We start from the raw sequence: 17,762 nt of genomic DNA, 5'->3' as shown, positions 1-17,762 counted from the left end.
TACCTTTTAGCTCATCTAATTATTGAAACACTTGTATTTGCATAAAATATATATGGCTTCCTATGCAAATGTGCAAAAAAAATTCTAATGCTGAACTCCAAATCAAGCAAAACATAGTAGTTTCAACTGAGTGCATAAAAGAAATTAAAAGGAACAGACGACTCCTGATGATGAGCACAAATGAATTAAAACTGAAACCGGAAGGTACACAGCATTCATCTTGCCTGACTTTTGATGTCTAAAAATTAGATGTGTATGTCATCTTTGGCTTTCTTTATAAAATTCAGAGAAAAATAGCACTTCTAAGTGATGGGTTTCATGCCCTGTTTTGCACTGAGATGCACTGACAGTGCTGCCTTCCAGCTACTGACAGAGGCTGGTCTAGGGGAAACTAGCTAAGGTTTTTACATCTGATTTGCTGGCTAGATGAATGCCTATATTTTCACATAACTGTGAAAATTGTAACTTAGGTTTTTTTCCTTTTAATACTGGCTTCAATTCAGCTACACTTGTCTCCCAGTGGTAGTTCCATTATTCTGGCAAACTTGAGCAAACTCAGTAACAGCAGTGGTTCTTTAGATGATACATTCATCAGCAAGATGAGGTATTCTTCATTTATTTTCTGGAAGCATATACTCCCAATAAATTGACAGTTCACTCAGAAGATGATTTGAGCTCTACAGAGGAGATGGATGCTCACGTGTACTGCGAGTATGGATTAAACCTGGAGTAAGCAAATTACACGTTAGTCTGTCCCAGCACAGTGGCTAGATGAATGTTTCACTTGGTATTTCAGTTGCTAAAAGTGTAATATCTAAAAGTGTAATAGTTTTGGAAAAGAATTCAACTTGCATCTTTGAATAGGGGAAAAATCTTTGAAGAAGGCAACTGAAACTGCTGTAACAAACTTCTTATTAAAAATGTGTGGTGCTGTCTTCTAGCATTATTCAGAGAAAATATGCCCATTCGTAGTAGTTATATTACTTCTTCTGTAGGTGTGATACTTGTTTAACTACACTTAAATTGTTATACAGTAATATCTGGAATTTCTGTTTTTTCAGCTGTTCAGCACACTAGGCTCTCTGTAGTCAAACCTTTTATGAGCCCATCGTTTAGAAATGCTCCTCAGTGAAGGTTCTTACAGTTTGTTTTCTCTGAACTGAACAGCCACTAATCCTTTTTTTCCTCCTTCCCTCGGATACAGACAACAATAATTTGGGATGCTCACACAGGAGAAGCTAAACAGCAGTTTCCTTTCCATTCAGGTAATTTCTCCATAACTCTTGTCAGTAAAATGAGATGCAGTTTTTAATTTTGTCATGGTAATTCATCCTTTTGTAAAAACCCATCTGCCAGTGAGAAGTTTTAACCAGGTTTTTTGGGCTTTAAGTTTCCTGAGTACCACAGCTTGCTCATTTATTCTTTTTTCAGAATGATGGGGTTCTGTGAGAACCCCATTTTCAGCTTTTAAAGTCAAACTGATTCTAGTCTGTCATTAGCTGTGTGCTTGAATAGTATCAAGTGCAGATTTACAAAGAGACTTCCGTGGAGGTGTTTGGGAACTCTTCCATTCTTTCTGCTCTTGGTACGATGACTTGAGACAGAAACAGGTGGATCCCCTGTGCAGCTTGCATTGACCACCAAAAGTATGAAGGCCTTTAGGAATTTTTTAGCTTTTACTTTTGATTTAAAGTTCTTCAGTATTTGCTTTCTCTGATTATCAGAACTAAGTTGCCAACCTTGAGTTTCAAAGTCATGCTGCACCAAAACCTTATTTGGATGGTTATATGTAGATCTGGTCTGCTTCAAAGAGACAGATGTTACAAATACTAGGTAGTCTCAAATAACAGGCAATTCTTGGCATTATTGACATAATCTTAAATCCACTTGAGACCAGACTTGTAAGATAATGATGAATTCATGATCCAAAGTGAATAAGTGGTAATTGTGATGTATTTTTAAGGATCACCATCAAGCAGAGTTTAAAACGACCAAAACATTCCAAGTTCTGGTGCTCCAAGTGTTCGTCTTCCTGTGTGTTCATTGTAACTAATCCATTTTTAAACACAGCAGGCTTTCACAAGGTGCTTCGTGGTGTTTTAAAACATATTTTACTAGTAATTTTAAAACATTATTTTGTGTATGCTTTTCGACTCAATTTCTGCTTGTCCTCATTCTCACATTTTCACAGATGTTACTAATATGCAGTAGCAATTGAAGTGGTTATTCAGCAGAAGACAAAAAGTATGTCCATGCGCACAGCAGATCCATACTCTGCATTTCTGTCACTCATCTTCTTGCTTATTAATTCAGCTGTCAGTTTGGAGGAGTCAGTGTCTGCTGACAGATTTTCTCACTGTGGCATTTATTTATCTGTCTGTCATAACTGTTCCACATAAGCAAACTTTGTACTGTATAGAGATGTAATTAATGAAACTCTTAAGCCCTCTGATCCCCAACTGTTGATCTAAGTACTTGCAGATCCTGAACTTGTTTGCCCCTTCACAATGGTGTTCACTGACATGTAGCTATCTAACACCACCAAGGGCAAAGCATTCTCCTTTTAGCAAGTTTAAAACATAGCTACACCTTCCAATGCATTATGCCAATGTCCATCTATATTGATGGATTTTTAAAACAGTCTTGTTATTCATACAGTTTGTCTTTGGACAGTAAGACACAACTGAAATAAAGATGTGTAGAGGCTGATTTTTTTTTTCCAGTATTTCAAATATGTTTTCGTAGGAAAGTAAAGCAGTTAGTTATTAAGGAAGTTGTTAGTGGGCCAAAAGCTCATGTCCTGCAAAAAGCCCCTTAAAATCAGCTGGGGTATTTGTCCTCACCTAAAAATAAAGTCATAAAGACCTCACCTTGTCCTCTTTGCATCATGTTCCTACCAGAACAAACTAAAAGCAAATTCCTTTCCGTATCTGGAAAACCTTGTGTACCCAAGGATTAAAGGAGGCATTTTACCAGTTTAAAATCTAGGCCAGGCAGAGTGCAGTTCCTATTAACAATCCTTTTGACGGTCCCTTTAACGTTTTTTATTCTTGGCAACTTTACAACCTGCTTAGCTTACAACCATATGAACCAAACTGTCACCTTAAAATACACAAGGAAAATTCTTTGGTCTAGGTCTTGAAGGTCTCTGTAACGCCAGTGTTCCTATATAACTTTACGGTTTTAAGGTCAAAATATGTAAATATGTGGATAAGTAGCCTCTAGCATTTCATTGTTATTTCCAAAACTGTGAGTCATCATAGGGCATTTGACCAAACTATGTATTCACAAAGTTTATTTCTTAAAAATGCAGTGAAATAATTCAATTTTGACACCTATTGGTAGGCATGGACTGATGTCTATGCATGCAGGAACAAATTGGTTATGTGATACTGTAAGAGGTCTTCATGTGATTCAGTTTTAGACCTTTAAGTGCTCAGAACCATTCCCTGCAGACACTTTACTCTGTCCTCTTCTGAGCTTGTAATTCAAAATCACACCTAAATCTGTTCAGAAAAAGCTTCAATTAGCTGATAATTATTCTAGCACTTTTATTGTTGAATTTAATTTAGCTGCATTTCTGAAGTATTTGTTGCAGCTTTTGTTTGATGACGTTCTAGTTGTTTTTATGCAACTGGCTAGAATCCCATATTTCCAGAGACACTTTACTGGCATCAAAAAACATGTTTGGTTGTTTTTTTCAGATCATTTTATGTAGTTACCTACACAGCAAGCATATGATTAAATACACCAATAAGTGAATCAGTATTAATTATCAACACTCTGCTATGCAAATTACGCCATAATGCAAATCCATTGCTTTAGGTGCAAATAGCTCTCAGGAAATTACTGCTCAACTTGTATATATCATACAAGATAGTAGCCTTCAAGGCATTTTGCCATTAAAGAAGATAGATTTTTGTTTGCTTTGAAACAGTAATACAGAGCTTGCAGCATCATAAGACAGACAAAGAGGCAATTGAAGAAACAAAATCCTTTACTGTTTCCTGATCCCCTTTCATGTTCATTGAAAAACTCAGAAGTAACCTGCCTCCCTCACATGAATTTCCTTTGTTTCTGCAATGTAGAAAATCTTTACCTGGCACACAGAAACTTTTCATTAACACTTAAAAAAAAAAAAAGTATTTGTAAATTATAAATTAAACAATTTCAATTTTTCTCATTTAGAAGGTTTAGAAAGTCACCTAATGATTTCAGAGGCGACATGGATCAATCTCATTTTGCAGTTCATAAAAACTATGACAGGAAAAACATGTAAATATAACAGGCTTGTCTGAACAGGTATCTTTTCACCATGGTATCACGAAAGTATTTTTCTGAACATATTTCAATAAAGCATTTCTTGGCTTCATCTTAATGATAAACTTGCATTGTATTGTTGCCAGAAAGAGATTCATCTTGGCTCCCTATATGCTATCGTTCCCTATCGTCCCTATCGTTCTGACACATTTCCTTCTCACAGGATTGTGTCAAGAATGAGGACTTCTGTATTTAGCAAGTCTTATGTCATCCTCTGGAGGGCAGCTAAGCTCTTCCCTGAGCAAAAAACCCAAGCAGCAGTCATGCAAGCTGTATGTCAGCAGTTCCCTCCTGCTCTGCAGGCTTTCAATCTGCAGAGACATGCTGTAGAAGTGGGGCTTGCTTTTTGTTTTCCCTCACTTTTTGCAAAGTGTATGTTGCAGACAGGCACTAGTTGCATGTTCATGTGCAATGTCTGTACAAAGTTTCTTAAGTTTAGTCCTAATTAGTGCCAGACTGTCTTCAGAAACTCTTCTTGTGTTTCAGATCAGCTTGATCAATGTGCCTGCCTTAAATCAGTCCCCAACCAAATTAAACTGCATGTAGGAATTATTAATCTGCATGTCTGCACAGAGCTGTAGGTTCGCATTGTGTCCAGCATTTATAGGAACATTTTTTTCTAACCCAGCTGAAATTATTTACAGGGTTTTTTAGTGTAATTTTCTCCCAGATTCTTAGCCGAGCTGGTTTACAGAGGAATGAATGGTAGAGATGGCCCTAGAAGAGCGTGTGACTCAGTGTGGAGGGTGAAGGAGGGTTGTTTTGCCTCCTCTTATGTAACTTAATCTAAAAGATTCTCATAAAGAGATACTTTGCAGAGCACCCAAGTTACCCCCTGCATGAGAAAAATAATTTGTGCCATTGAGACAGACTCTGACATCCCTGTAACTCATAGTAGGTGATTGTCTAAGAAGTAGCTTTTAGTCCATTCAGTCCAGATGGGTGACAGGAAAAAAGTGATTTGGTATGGCTGTTTCTTTGCTGTGTCACTGATGTTCCTTCCACTGCTTCTGCTTTACAGCTCCTGCTTTGGATGTAGACTGGCAGAACAACACTACTTTTGCCTCCTGCAGCACTGACATGTGCATTCACGTATGCAGGCTTGGTTGTGATCGTCCCGTTAAAACCTTCCAAGGACACACAGTAAGTTTACAAGTCCAGAATGTCAGTGATAAAGTCACCACAGCATGCAGCAGTGATGGCAGCTGATGTGTTTACAGAGTGTGCTCCAGCAGCAAAGGTGTTAACATCCCATTGCTTCCCTGAAACCATATTTCCCAGGAGTGACTCACCGCCTGGGAGAGGATAAACTGTTCCAAATCACTGTAGGAGGAAAAACCTGCATCTTAAACAGTGAGACTATTTATATGTAGCTTGAGCTGCAGACTAAGCATGCATAAATAAATAAGATTTTATTTTCTGCTGGCTTAATTTCCTTTAGTAAATGAGAACTATCAATAAGGAGAGAACGATTTACCACCAGCCATTGTTTAGTTTTAGAATCAATTTAATCAAGTAAGATCTATTTAAGATGTATTTCCCCACCCTCCTCTTTTCCTGGTGAAATGTAACCATCAAAAGGCTACTCTTTTGTAGCTTTCATTCATGAGAAAACTGCTATCATTATACTGACCTGTAATTTAGTCAGGTCCACTGAGAAGAATTGTGCATTTGGAGACCTGTATCTAAAGTACATGGTTAAACTGATACTAAACCTGTATTTTTGACAGGTTTGTTTCATTCCTACAAACTAGCTGGTGCTTTTTGTGATTGCATGAGATTAACTGTTTTGCAAAAGATCCATATTTTTACTTAAAATATCTGTATAAATCCTTTTAATTATGACTGAAACAAATCAAATGGATAAAGCAAAATTTTGATGTTTTGCAGGATTATTTCACTGACAACTTGAGCCAATGTATGTTTCTAAAAAAATTCCTTTTTTTTTTAAATGCTTTTTCCCCCATATGTTTGACCCTCAAAAAAACCCACAGAAAACTTATTGATTACAAAGGGGATACACTAGGCTTAGCTATTTACAGAGTGCTAGAAAGGTTGACAAAGAAAGAATCATAAACTATTCAATATTAAGTCCTGGATCTCATTTACACAAACACCTCTGTTTCAAAAGACCAGCATTGTTTTAGAGCTGAAATACCGGGAGTTCTAAACTCCACCAAACTTCGCACCCCACCCGTATTTTCTACTGAAAAATTCATATCTCCTAAATCCACAGAAGATAAGATGAAGAAATAGCTCAGTTTAAAAAAGAAGTTAATGCTGCATTGTCAGTCTGTGTGGTTTGAGGATTTATTCAAATCCTAGCATATGAACAAAAGAGTATGAGAGACTCTGTGCCAGAACACGTATCGGTTTGTGTGTATTGTTCAGGAACACAAAATGGTTACCATCCCCAAATGACATTTAAATACCGTGCTATGGGAGCGGCGCTGCTTTTGTTCACCCATGAAGCAATCGGGGCTGGGATTTCTGGTCGAACGTGGTGCTTGCATGAGCCGTGAGTGCCCTCTGCTGGGTGTCCAGAGCAATGCAGGTCACGGGAATATTTGCTTAATAAAATTACTCTTTTATTTCAGAACGAGGTTAATGCAATCAAATGGGACCCATCTGGCATGCTATTAGCATCCTGCTCCGATGATATGACATTAAAGGTAATGCAATATCTACTCCTGCTGTTCTAAAAGTAAAGACAAAAATTAATGTCTATTTTCTAATCTTCTCCAGAGTGCTGGATGCTGTATCACTTAAAATTCTGCATCAGCAGTAGTTTTAGTATGCTCCATATTTCTTAAAGACAATATGAAAGATTAAACACAGAGAAGCAGCCACTAGGAAAATTGAGACATCCTATCCAAGTGGCTGATACAGTTTAAATACACACATACACATACACACCTGCTTGTCTGGAAACAGAGGCACAGTCCCTGTGCTCTTAAGAAGCAGTTTTTAAAAAAAATATAAAATGGAAGAATTTCCACTTTAAAATCTTTCCTCTGAAGATAATTTCATTGGAGCTGTTTGATTTTTTTTTTTTTTTAATGGTACTAAGCAAATGGACGGGACATAGAAATTCAGAGTCCACCAAAAATCTAAATTACTTTCTGAAAATGCCTGTCTGTGTCCTTCACTGTATGAGAAGCTTCATTGCTGATGTACATGCCTCTGTTGGGTGCCTGAAGTGATTAATCTGGTTCTGGCTCACAGGCATCATAGCTGCTTTACCAGCCCACCTGGGCCACTGTACCAGGAAAGTATTGCTAAGACACAAGGAGCCTGAGTTTGCAGAAATGCTTTTCACAATAGAGCTTTTCCAGCCCAAGCTCTTCCCCATCTCATTTTCCTTTCCCAGCCACATTGGATGAAGACTCTGTCCACATAGGAATAGCTGTATGTTGTGACAGCCAAGCCCTCCTGCTGGACTGTTGGTTTATGCTGAGCAAAGCAAACATCCCAGGAGAGATTTGGCCTTGTGGATAGAACTGTACCAGTAATACAGATTCCCCATAATACAGTTGTGTTAATAAGGTTTATACTTTTTTCCACTGCTTACTGACACAGCTAAAGAAAGAGATGTTTCTAGCATGCACCACAACCTGTGTACAAGAACTGAAACTGAAAAGCATCAAAACTTAAAGATCTAGGTGAACATCAACATTACCAATGTTTCCTTTTCATAGGTAGACTGAGTTCTGCTTAACTCTATTCTGTCTTTGCCACATACCCACCCACAGGGGTTTTCATCCCTTTGTATTCTAAGTGTATTATTCCAAACTGTTGACAGAACTGAAAATATATAAGAAACAGGGCAAGAAGAGACTGAAAGAAAGCACTTTGTTATGCAGCCACAAAGGAGTGTGGCAGTAACCAGTATTGCTCTGCTTAAACATCCTGACCCAGGGGTAGCACATTTTTTTGGTGCCCAGATGCACGCTGTGTTTTAGAAATCACTGTGGATTTCTGACCACTGGATTTGGTGCAAGAACTAATGGTTTGCTATCCCCAGCCTCATCTGTTTTTAAAAACCTCCAGTGATGGACATTGCATATCCTCGTCAGGCAATCGTTCCTTTTCTTCCTTTTCCTTTCGAAACCAGTGCTCTCTGGCTTCTCTTTATTCCTCTTTTTTTGAGTTCTTCATATTTTCTTCAGATTCCTGGAATGTATGTTGCCCAATAGCCACAGAACGTGGCTATGCTTTGTGTAACATTTCCAAAAGCAGACTCAGGTATGCTGATGAAAATTCAGCATGAGAGCATATCATTTCCTTCACAGTGCAGACTTACAACAAGTATGTTAAATCATTACTACATTTTTGATACTTCTTTGAAATTCACTGACTAAATTAGAGTTATTTTTCCTACTGTGAAATAGATCCATCTTGTTCTCTCAGTTTGCTGAAGAAAAGATGTTCTAAATTGCTTGTCATCTCTGTTGAGCATATTCTTTACCTCATACTGAAGTATGTGCCCATGTAACACTGCATAAATAGCTGATCTTGTTCCATTGTCTGTGCTTCTATAAACAGCAGGATAACAAATGGAGTTCAGGAGGAAAATTTGATGTGGCTTCTGACTGGCATGAAAGAAAATTATTAGGTTCTAAGCTGTTATCGAAACTTCACTTTCATTCTTTTAAATGACTGCTGTTACAGTGTGTGACTTAAACTTCTCTAAACAAAGTAACTTGAGCTTCTGTATGAAAATCCAGCTACAGCCTATGGGGCAGTACAGCAAATGTTAACTTCTTCTTATATCTTGAATAAATACTATTAAATGTGTAGTTCTTTCCCCTAAGAGAGTTATTCTGATGTGTATGTATTGTAGGTTCCAAACTGCTGCGGTGATAAACTTAGTATGCATGTGGTGTCAAGATCTTAAATAAAGAAATGGTAAAAATAACATAGAACTGAAATACATCTGCTGAGAGGAGATTAATAATGTTGCCATTTTTCCCCTTCAAAATTAACTCTTAGATTTGGAGTATGAAGCAAGATACCTGTGTACATGATCTTCAGGCTCACAGCAAAGAGATTTATACTATCAAATGGAGTCCTACAGGACCAGGCACCAGCAATCCAAACTCCAACATCATGTTAGCAAGGTAAAAATATACTTGTTTCTCTTGTCTGACAAGAAGGATGATCCTTCTGACATGGAACTCTGCTGTCACTTTGCTGTCAGTCTTCCTGCAGACAATCCCAGTGAAAAGTAGCTGCATTTGTAAGTAAAAGGGGTTGTATACAAAGGGAGATGAATCATATTTGAAAAAGGAAAAAGGAGGGGAATTGAGTCATATGTTACTTAACTTTTCACCTGTCTAGATAGGCATTGCACCTTCACATCCAGCTTCCATTTTTCATGGCTGAAGGTACTCCGTGAGGCAGAGGGCAGCCCCCTCAGCCAGCTGGAGTGTGTTCTAACCAGGGTCATGCAACTTACTTGGGCAGATATTGACAATTTTTGTAGCATTGTTAGCTAACAGAGAAAAGCTTGGATAATCTTTAAAATTCCTCTTCAAAAATCTGTTCTGAATTCCTCTTTGAGTCCAGAAAATGTATTTACTTGAAGAATGCCAATTGGTGGTAGTTACCATGGGAGGATTATCAAACCAGTTTGCGGTGTAGACAGTTTTGGGAGGACTTGGTTCAGAGTTGTTTCATATATTTTATTCATTAGTCTGGAGTGGACAGCGAAGAACTTCACTTTCTTGGAGTTGTTCTTTTAATATTTTTAATACCAGTTATTTCCCTTGCCTTTCTCTAAGCACAAAGTTTGGTATTTAGGTTGATTGTAGCAAAAAACATCACTGAAACAATTTGAACTGCAATTCTACAGAATGCTAATTTATTAAATCATAAATTCATTAATTCATAATAATGAAAATCCCTTAGGAATAAGATTTTTGTGGTACCATTTATGCATTTATTTATCAAATATATATTTGAGCTTCCTGAGCAGTAAGAGAACCTCAAAAGGAAGGTGCTCAGTGCTCTCAGGGTTCGTGATCTGATCCTACCCAGCACCCTGTGTAAACTCAGTGGGTCCACATACAAGAATTCAGTTCTGTAGATACAGTTCTTGTCATTAAAAACATAAAGATAGTAGTGAATATTAACTTTCTGCTTGAAACATTATTTCTTGCTTAGCTAAGGGAAAAAGCCTGTGTTTACAATATCAAACAACAGATTGGTTAACAGCCAGCATACGAGCTGTGTGTGTTTGAATGCTTCTTGCAGTGCTTCGTTTGATTCCACCGTTCGGCTTTGGGACGTTGACCGAGGAGTCTGCATCCATACATTAACAAAGCATCAAGAGCCTGTCTACAGTGTAGCTTTTAGTCCTGATGGAAAATATCTAGCCAGTGGGTCCTTTGACAAATGTGTCCATATATGGAATACTCAGGTACCGTGAAGCACATCTGGTTTAAATGACACGTTAATAGCAAAAGCTTAAATGGAAAATGTATATACCTCTGTAGTGTATGACCTGCCAGCCAAGGTTACTCTGATTGTATTGACTGATACAAATCCCAGGGTAACAGTTGAGTCACTCAGGTGAAGTGAGGTGACTGTCTAGAACATTTCTTCTCAGTCTCCACAGTGTGCTAAAACACCAGCATGCATGAAAACAGGTATCTCATATTGTGCCATCAGCCAGGGTGGGGACTGATTCTTATAAATAACTGGTATTTTTATTTAGTAAGACTCTGGGTTCAGGTGTGAGTCTTACAATTTTTTAAATGAGGAGTTGATATCTGTCAAGGGTGTACAGGCTGCTGACTGGGCTATTCTCAAGAAAAGTGGGATATCATAGATGCATAGTTGCATAGATTTAATTCTGGATACTGCTGCCTCACAGCCTGAATTAACAACAAACTTCAGAATGTACTATCTCAGCCTAACTCCCCAGACCTTCAGCATTATAAAGCTGACAAAAGCAGAGTCCTACTTTAAAGTACTTTCTGGAGAAGCCTCTCCTCTCTTCATTATCAAAGACCAGTTTCCTAGTTTCAGCACCTTTATGGAGATGACCATAGTTGGGTGATGTGAATAGCCCTTCTCTTGCCACCACTCTCCTCTTTTTAATGTAGTGCCACACAACAGATAAAAACAAGGGGAACTTCTGTATCAAATGCTGTTTTGCATGCTGTTTTGCTTTGTAGAGTGGAACTCTAGTACATAGCTACCGAGGCACCGGGGGCATCTTTGAAGTCTGCTGGAATGCCAGAGGAGACAAAGTGGGAGCAAGCGCATCAGATGGATCGGTAAGAAGCTTTGCACCTCATAAATGTTGGGTGGAGATTACTCTTGTGCAGAGAATGCTGCCTTCTCTGGGCAGAGCTGAAGGGTAGACAGCTCAAGACAGAAATAAGTACTTCTGGGGAGGATAGTAAAAACACTTCTGCTTTGGGAAGTTTTGAAAACTACGAGGTAGTGTTCTGATTTGAAGTGAACAATACTTCTGGAACAGGTGAATGGTGCTGGAAATGGGAGTGATTTTGAAATACATATTTGATAAGAACACCAGCATTGTTGTTTTTATAATTACTTATCTCTACTATCAATTTTTAATGAAGGGCAACTCATAGCAGTCAACTCTCTAACAAACAGTTGTCCTGAGGCTTTCTAAGTTTAATCCCACAAAAGTTTACTCTTAAATAGTACCTAAAGGAGGAAATGTTCAACATGATGCCAAAGAGTTCATCATGTGGTAAAGGAGAAATATTGCCACAGAGATGTTGATTATTCGTAACAAATTTTGCTGTTACTGTTACTTGAAAATAATTTTACTTGTACTATGATCACCTGGTGAAGGACTTACAGATGCTGTAACAAAATCTGCTTCTTTTTTGAAGTAACTTTTCTATGTGGCTGGCTGGCATAACTACTTTAGAGCAGTATTTTTCAACTGTTTTGAACAAGGGATATGGTACACCTGTGACAGGATTCATTTGCTTGAGCACAGCAGCAGTGCCTTTTGAGATGGTGCCAGGCTTGGCTTCCAGCAGCTTCTCCAAATGGGTACATGTCTGCCCTAGGCCCTGTGTCATTCCTTCCAGGCTGCTTCCATTTGGAATGTATTTCAGAAGTGGAAGTGGACATTGCATTCAAGCAACTAAATAGAGCCCATAGTCTTGTCAGGGATGTGGCACCAAAATGCCTGTTTGTAATCCAGTGAAAACCCAGCTAGACGTCAGATGTATGATTTTTGCTTGGGTGTTCTCCCATTCAGCTTGTTCCCTTGCTTGTGTGCATGTAAACAGATCCCTGAGAGAGGCTGACTTGAAGCTTGGGAGTGTCACACACCCCTCCGTGGGACTGTATACGGATAGGACTTACACACCACCTCCAGAAATAATTCTTAATGCTGAGTCTTTTCTCTCCAGGTTTGTGTTCTAGATCTGCGGAAGTAAAAGTGAAATGTTTTAGAAGAAATTTCAAATGGACCAGCAGTGAATGTGTGGGGAGAAGCACTCTTCAAAACTATTCTTAACAGCTCCAGAACTGTACGAACTTGAACAAAGTTAGAGTGTACCGTGAAACCAACTCTCCCTGGCCACAGGTGTCTAGTATGTTGTCCGTAACCTTCATCAAGGAGTAAAAACACAGTCACTTCAGAGGGGGAGGGAATGGTTTCCACCTGGAACATTCAGCCTTGGAAGCATGAAGCCACCAGCTAGGCATTGCACTGTTTGGTTTGCGTCTGAGAACTTGCTCTGATGGCTGGGAAAAAAAAAAGCTGTGCCAAAAAAAATTAATAAAAAAAAAAAAATAAAAAAAAAAAAGAAAAATGCTGTGATAAACCAAAAGGGAAAAAAAAATCCTCCTCCATGTGGTGTTGTATTTTTTCCTTCCAATTTGGACACTACAGTTGCTCTCCCAAAGGACGTTCAAAGACCAGTTTGTACTGATGAAATGCTCAACTTTGTAATCACAACACTTTCTATTTTCTAGACTACTTTTTTTGTTCAGTGGTTTTTCTATCAGCTGGAATATTACAGCCTGGAGGATCCCAGGCTTAGGATGAAACCTTTGTTTTCCTTTTGTTTCTCCCTTCCACTCCCAACTTTTTTTTCTCCTTCTCTTTCTTCTTACCCTCTTTTTTTTTCTTTTTTTCCCTGTATGCCCATAGTAGATGCAGCCAGGTGGACATGACAATGAAAATTTTTGACAGACTGCTTCTCCTCTCTTCTCTCTCTTCCTTTTCCTTTCTTTCTCTCCATTTAAAAGACAAAAAAATCCTCCATGCTTCAGATCTTAGCGTCTCAAGGGCACTTTCAGCAAATTGTGTAATAAGTGCTTTATATAAGAATGCAGTGCTGGGGAAGATTTTTACAGGAGAAAGATGACTTTTAACAGAAAGAACCCAGTGTATTTTTGGAAAAAAAATATTTTTTATGTTACACAGTTTTAAAAGCCTAAAGTGGCCACCAAATGTAGACCAGTTGTGTAATTCAAGCAAAAGGAATGACGGAGTCCAAGGAACATGAAAGGTGCAGTATCCTTTTTCTTTTTTCTCTCAGAAAGTGCTGTAAGAAACAATGCCATTTGATACAATAAATGCCAGTCATTCACTAAGAGTCCTTTTCCAGCAGCCAGGCTTTTATACAGTCTCATTTCATTCGGGAGGCTGTTTTATGATGTACACTTACTAAAAGGGATTCATAAGTTCAAGCTGTAAATGCAGCATTCGTTTTCTTGAGTCCGTATTTTTGTTTTTCTTCAACAACCAGGGGAAAACACTTAAGTATGTTCTTTCCTCTAGTGAGAGTTCACATTTTCTACAGACCATGGGTTTGACTGCTTGTGGCCTTGCTGAGCTGCATTCATCCCTCTCAGCTGTTTCTATTCCAGTGGGATTTTACCACTTGGACCAGGACCTATTGACTGCACCTGTCGTTGTTGAAGAAAGGACTCTGGCCAAGCTCCTGTCCATCCATGGTCATCACACAGCTTGAAGCAAGCTCTTCCATTGCATCTGGCACTATTTGGTGCTGCTCTCACCCTCAGCCATGCACGTGCTGCATGTCACAGGGCAAACTTGGGCTCTGCACCTGGGACTCAGTGTTTCCCTAGACAAGTTTAGCTCTGAGGTTGTCCTCAGCGCAGTGCTCAGAAAACAAGGCAGAACTCTCCGTTAGATGAGAGCAGGATAAAGGATATATAAAAGTGATACCTCAACACAGGTGCCACTATGAAGTTATAGTGGGTGAAATGATCAGAATGACAATAAGCACCACCTATCCCTTGGGCAAGATTTCCTTATGGCAGGCTGGACATCTGCTGGGATGCCTGCAGAGGACCACGTTACTCTTAAGAGTAAATGCTGGATGCAAAGGAGGATGCACAGGCAGAGTTTACTGAACGTGTTGTAACCTATAAGGCAATCTTGAGGTGGTGGCAGATAAATACTCTCAACTGGCTGATCCAAACTTGCCTCCTCTCTAGCCCCCATGCTAGGCTACGGTTTGTAGAGGAGAGAAAAGCAGGAGCTGAGAATTCCCTTAACATCATGTAATAACCTTCCCTCCCAGAGTTGCCATTTGGGCAAGGCAGGATCTTCACTTTGATTTGACCACAGCTGCAGAAGTGGTGGTTTGATCTGAGAGAAGCCAAAACCAGAGCTGAACTGGTGGTACAGGACCCACCAAGCATCATGGCATCATCATGGAATCCTTACTTCATTTTTTCTCTTGTGTTTTCCTCTCTTCATGCTTGCATCTGCACAGTATCTTAGTCCTTCCAGTGGAACTAACCACTGCCAGCTTCAGCTGCATTTTTTAAAGATACACATTTGGAAAGGAGAAAAGAAGTAATTGCTAAAAGGGTTACTCAGTTCTGAAGTGAAAGCAGTTATGTGAGATTTTGGTTATTATTAACAAGCTTGTGTGTAATTTATATCAAAGAATTGGACACTGGAAGGTATCAAAGATTATTTTCAGTGTTAAATGTATTTATGTGTTTTTTTTAGTTTTCTGCTCCAAGAGAATGGGCTGTAGAAGGTCACATGACAGTCTTGCAGTGTTTTATAGGAGTTTCGTGCGCCCCTAATTCAAAGTCACTACTTTAAAAAAAAAGCATACAAGTTTGAAGAGAAACTTGAATTTTAGTACAAAGGCCTGATGTGTTTTTTTAAATCACAGTTGAGTCGATGATCTGATTACGATCATTACATGTAAACGGTTAACTTCCTAAGCTTCTTTGGGGTGTTGTTGCTGAGAATAACAGGCAGAAGCAGCTCTGATGGGGGCTCTGGCCTTGCCTCTGTCCCTTCAGTGACACCTGAGCAGGGCAGACCTCAGGAGCCAAAGAGATGGGGTTGCACCATCTGAGTTCAGCAACACCCCATGGGTGGCTGCTTGCAGAGCCTGTGTCTCGTGGCTGTTCCTGGGACAGCTACTGTAGATAATTTGGCAGTGCCCAAGAAACCTGGGTCTTCTTTTTCCTTTTTTCAAATTGTCAGAAGACTACCTTTCCTCTGCCCACCTACACGGAGGTTAGAAGCCAAGGGAAACAAAATCTGAAAACCAAATCACTTGCAAAGCCTGCATGTGAGAGAGTTTTCCATACAGACCATCAGATCTGAGAGCACTGTATGTGGGAAGTTGAGAAAATCTTTTTTTTCCCTTTCCCTAGACCCTACAGCCTGGAAAATCCTCAGAGATGCCGTAGCAGATAGTTTTCAGCGAAAGAGAGCTCAGCTATTATGGAAGGGCAGATGTAGTTGCAAAGGCTAATCCTAGCCTAGCAGGCTGAATTTTTTAGGAGATGGATAGTGGAGAAATAGAAACTTTTCTGAGCTGCAGTTCAACGTGGGCATCTAAGCCTCAACCTGCAGAACTGCCCTGGTGGGAGCTCTTGCTTTCCTCCTTCTGCAACAGCATCCTCTGGCTCTTCCTCCCATTCCCCTGGGACAGAACAGTGTGAAGCAACAGGACAGTGGATGTCATTTTTCATTTTGTTCATGCATTATGTGTTGATAATTTTGTTCATAGTTCTTTGTAACAGAAGAGAAGTTGAAAAACATTAATGACTGAACAGGATTGTGAAAACGTTAAGAGACTTACTGGGTTTTTTTATCATTGCTGGCTGTCTGGAACTGGCTTTAAAGTGGAAAAAAAATAGTTTCTGAAAGCCACTTGACTGGGGGTTAGAAGGATACTGAACCTTTTATGTAGAAAACACTGGGTCCCTTATGGGGCACTAAAGGGCCAGACTTACAGGGTTATACACACATTAACCCCATGCTACATCTTAGAAATTTCCTTTTAATTTGTTAAAAAACAAATAAAATAGCTAATTTTAGAGCCAAGTGAAGTGCACTTTGTCAAATGTAAGGGTCTGCTTTGTTTTTCGGTTTTTTTCTTTTTCCCTTTTAATTTTTCCTCCTTTTTTTCCTCCTATTGCCTTTTTAAAAGATGTGGTTCTTTGTCAATTGCAGAAATGTTCTTTCAGCCACTCACTGAAACTCTGAATTCTGGCTTCTGCAGTTTTTATTGTCTGTGTCAGACTTGCAGCCAGACTTGGTTCTCATTTCAGCATTTCCCAGGTTCTGTTGAAACATCAGCCCTTATTTCGTTTCTCCCCCGTCCACACTTTCTTCAAATTCACCTTGTGTATTGTAGCTCATTTGTTTTAAGGAGAGAATCAACAGATCATATTCAGTGTCTTGAATAAATTGCTATATTTTGATATTAGAGAATTCTGTGCGTGTTGTTCCTTATTCTTTTCCTGGCTTTTCTGCATCTTTCGCTTAAGAGCTGGGGTTGGGTGACTGAAGCTGTGCTGTGGTGTCACCACAGGAAGGGTTACCCGGGCTGCAGGGACATGGAGAACATGACCATGGGTTTGTAGGAGTCTGTAATGCATAAAGACCTGAAGACTTTTGCCTCAGTGTTTGTTTGGGTTGTTTTTTTTTATTACAGGTTACCACAAAAATCATCACTATCAAGTATACCCATGATCAAGACAGCAAATATATATATATATCTATATATATATAGGTATTGAGCTATTATGAAGTATTATCAGCAAGCTCTAGCATAGAGCTAGTAATAGAATCAGCATAGAATAGAGCTAGCATAGAATCAGTAATATAGCAGCAATTACAGCAATAGTCAAAAAGCACCCAAAAGTAGCAGCAGTCAAATATGTATTTAATATTGGAGGTTATGACAAAGTTATTGCTAGTGAAGCAAAATTATCAGTAATATAACAGTATATATGGTAGATTAGTTACAGGTTTATAAGTGGCATTTCAGGTCCATTTCAGAAGGGATCAAACCATCCCAGTGGAGTGCAAGGTGATGGCAGAGAGGAACGCAGTCATCCCAGGGGTGGGAGGGAAAACCAAACTGGGCAGGAACTCACTGGGAAAAAATAAAACAATAAAACAAGAGACGGGGTCTTGCTTGGAAGATGAT

The 17,762-nt window shown here is 39.1% G+C and overlaps 1 protein-coding gene across 3 annotated transcripts in view; it reads left to right on the top strand.

Moving 5' to 3' along the window:
* Positions 1–17,041, top strand: part of TBL1X (transducin beta like 1 X-linked) — a 201,411-nt gene extending 184,370 nt beyond the window's left edge. For all 3 annotated transcript variants that reach the window (XM_030446191.1, XM_030446170.1, XM_030446181.1), the window contains 7 exons: positions 1,205–1,265; positions 5,342–5,463; positions 6,918–6,992; positions 9,313–9,440; positions 10,576–10,741; positions 11,502–11,603; positions 12,726–17,041. In XM_030446191.1, coding sequence (XP_030302051.1) covers positions 1,205–1,265; positions 5,342–5,463; positions 6,918–6,992; positions 9,313–9,440; positions 10,576–10,741; positions 11,502–11,603; positions 12,726–12,752 — 681 coding nt within the window. In that variant the 3' untranslated portion in view covers positions 12,753–17,041. The remainder of the gene's footprint in view (positions 1–1,204; positions 1,266–5,341; positions 5,464–6,917; positions 6,993–9,312; positions 9,441–10,575; positions 10,742–11,501; positions 11,604–12,725) is intronic.
* The last annotated feature ends 721 nt before the right edge of the window (positions 17,042–17,762 follow it).

The sequence above is a fragment of the Calypte anna genome, chromosome 1 (genome assembly GCF_003957555.1).
Source record: "Calypte anna isolate BGI_N300 chromosome 1, bCalAnn1_v1.p, whole genome shotgun sequence".
In the NCBI taxonomy this organism is placed as follows: domain Eukaryota; kingdom Metazoa; phylum Chordata; class Aves; order Apodiformes; family Trochilidae; genus Calypte; species Calypte anna.
Note: the sequence above shows the minus strand (reverse complement) of the source record. Positions and strands in the feature narration are given on the sequence as shown.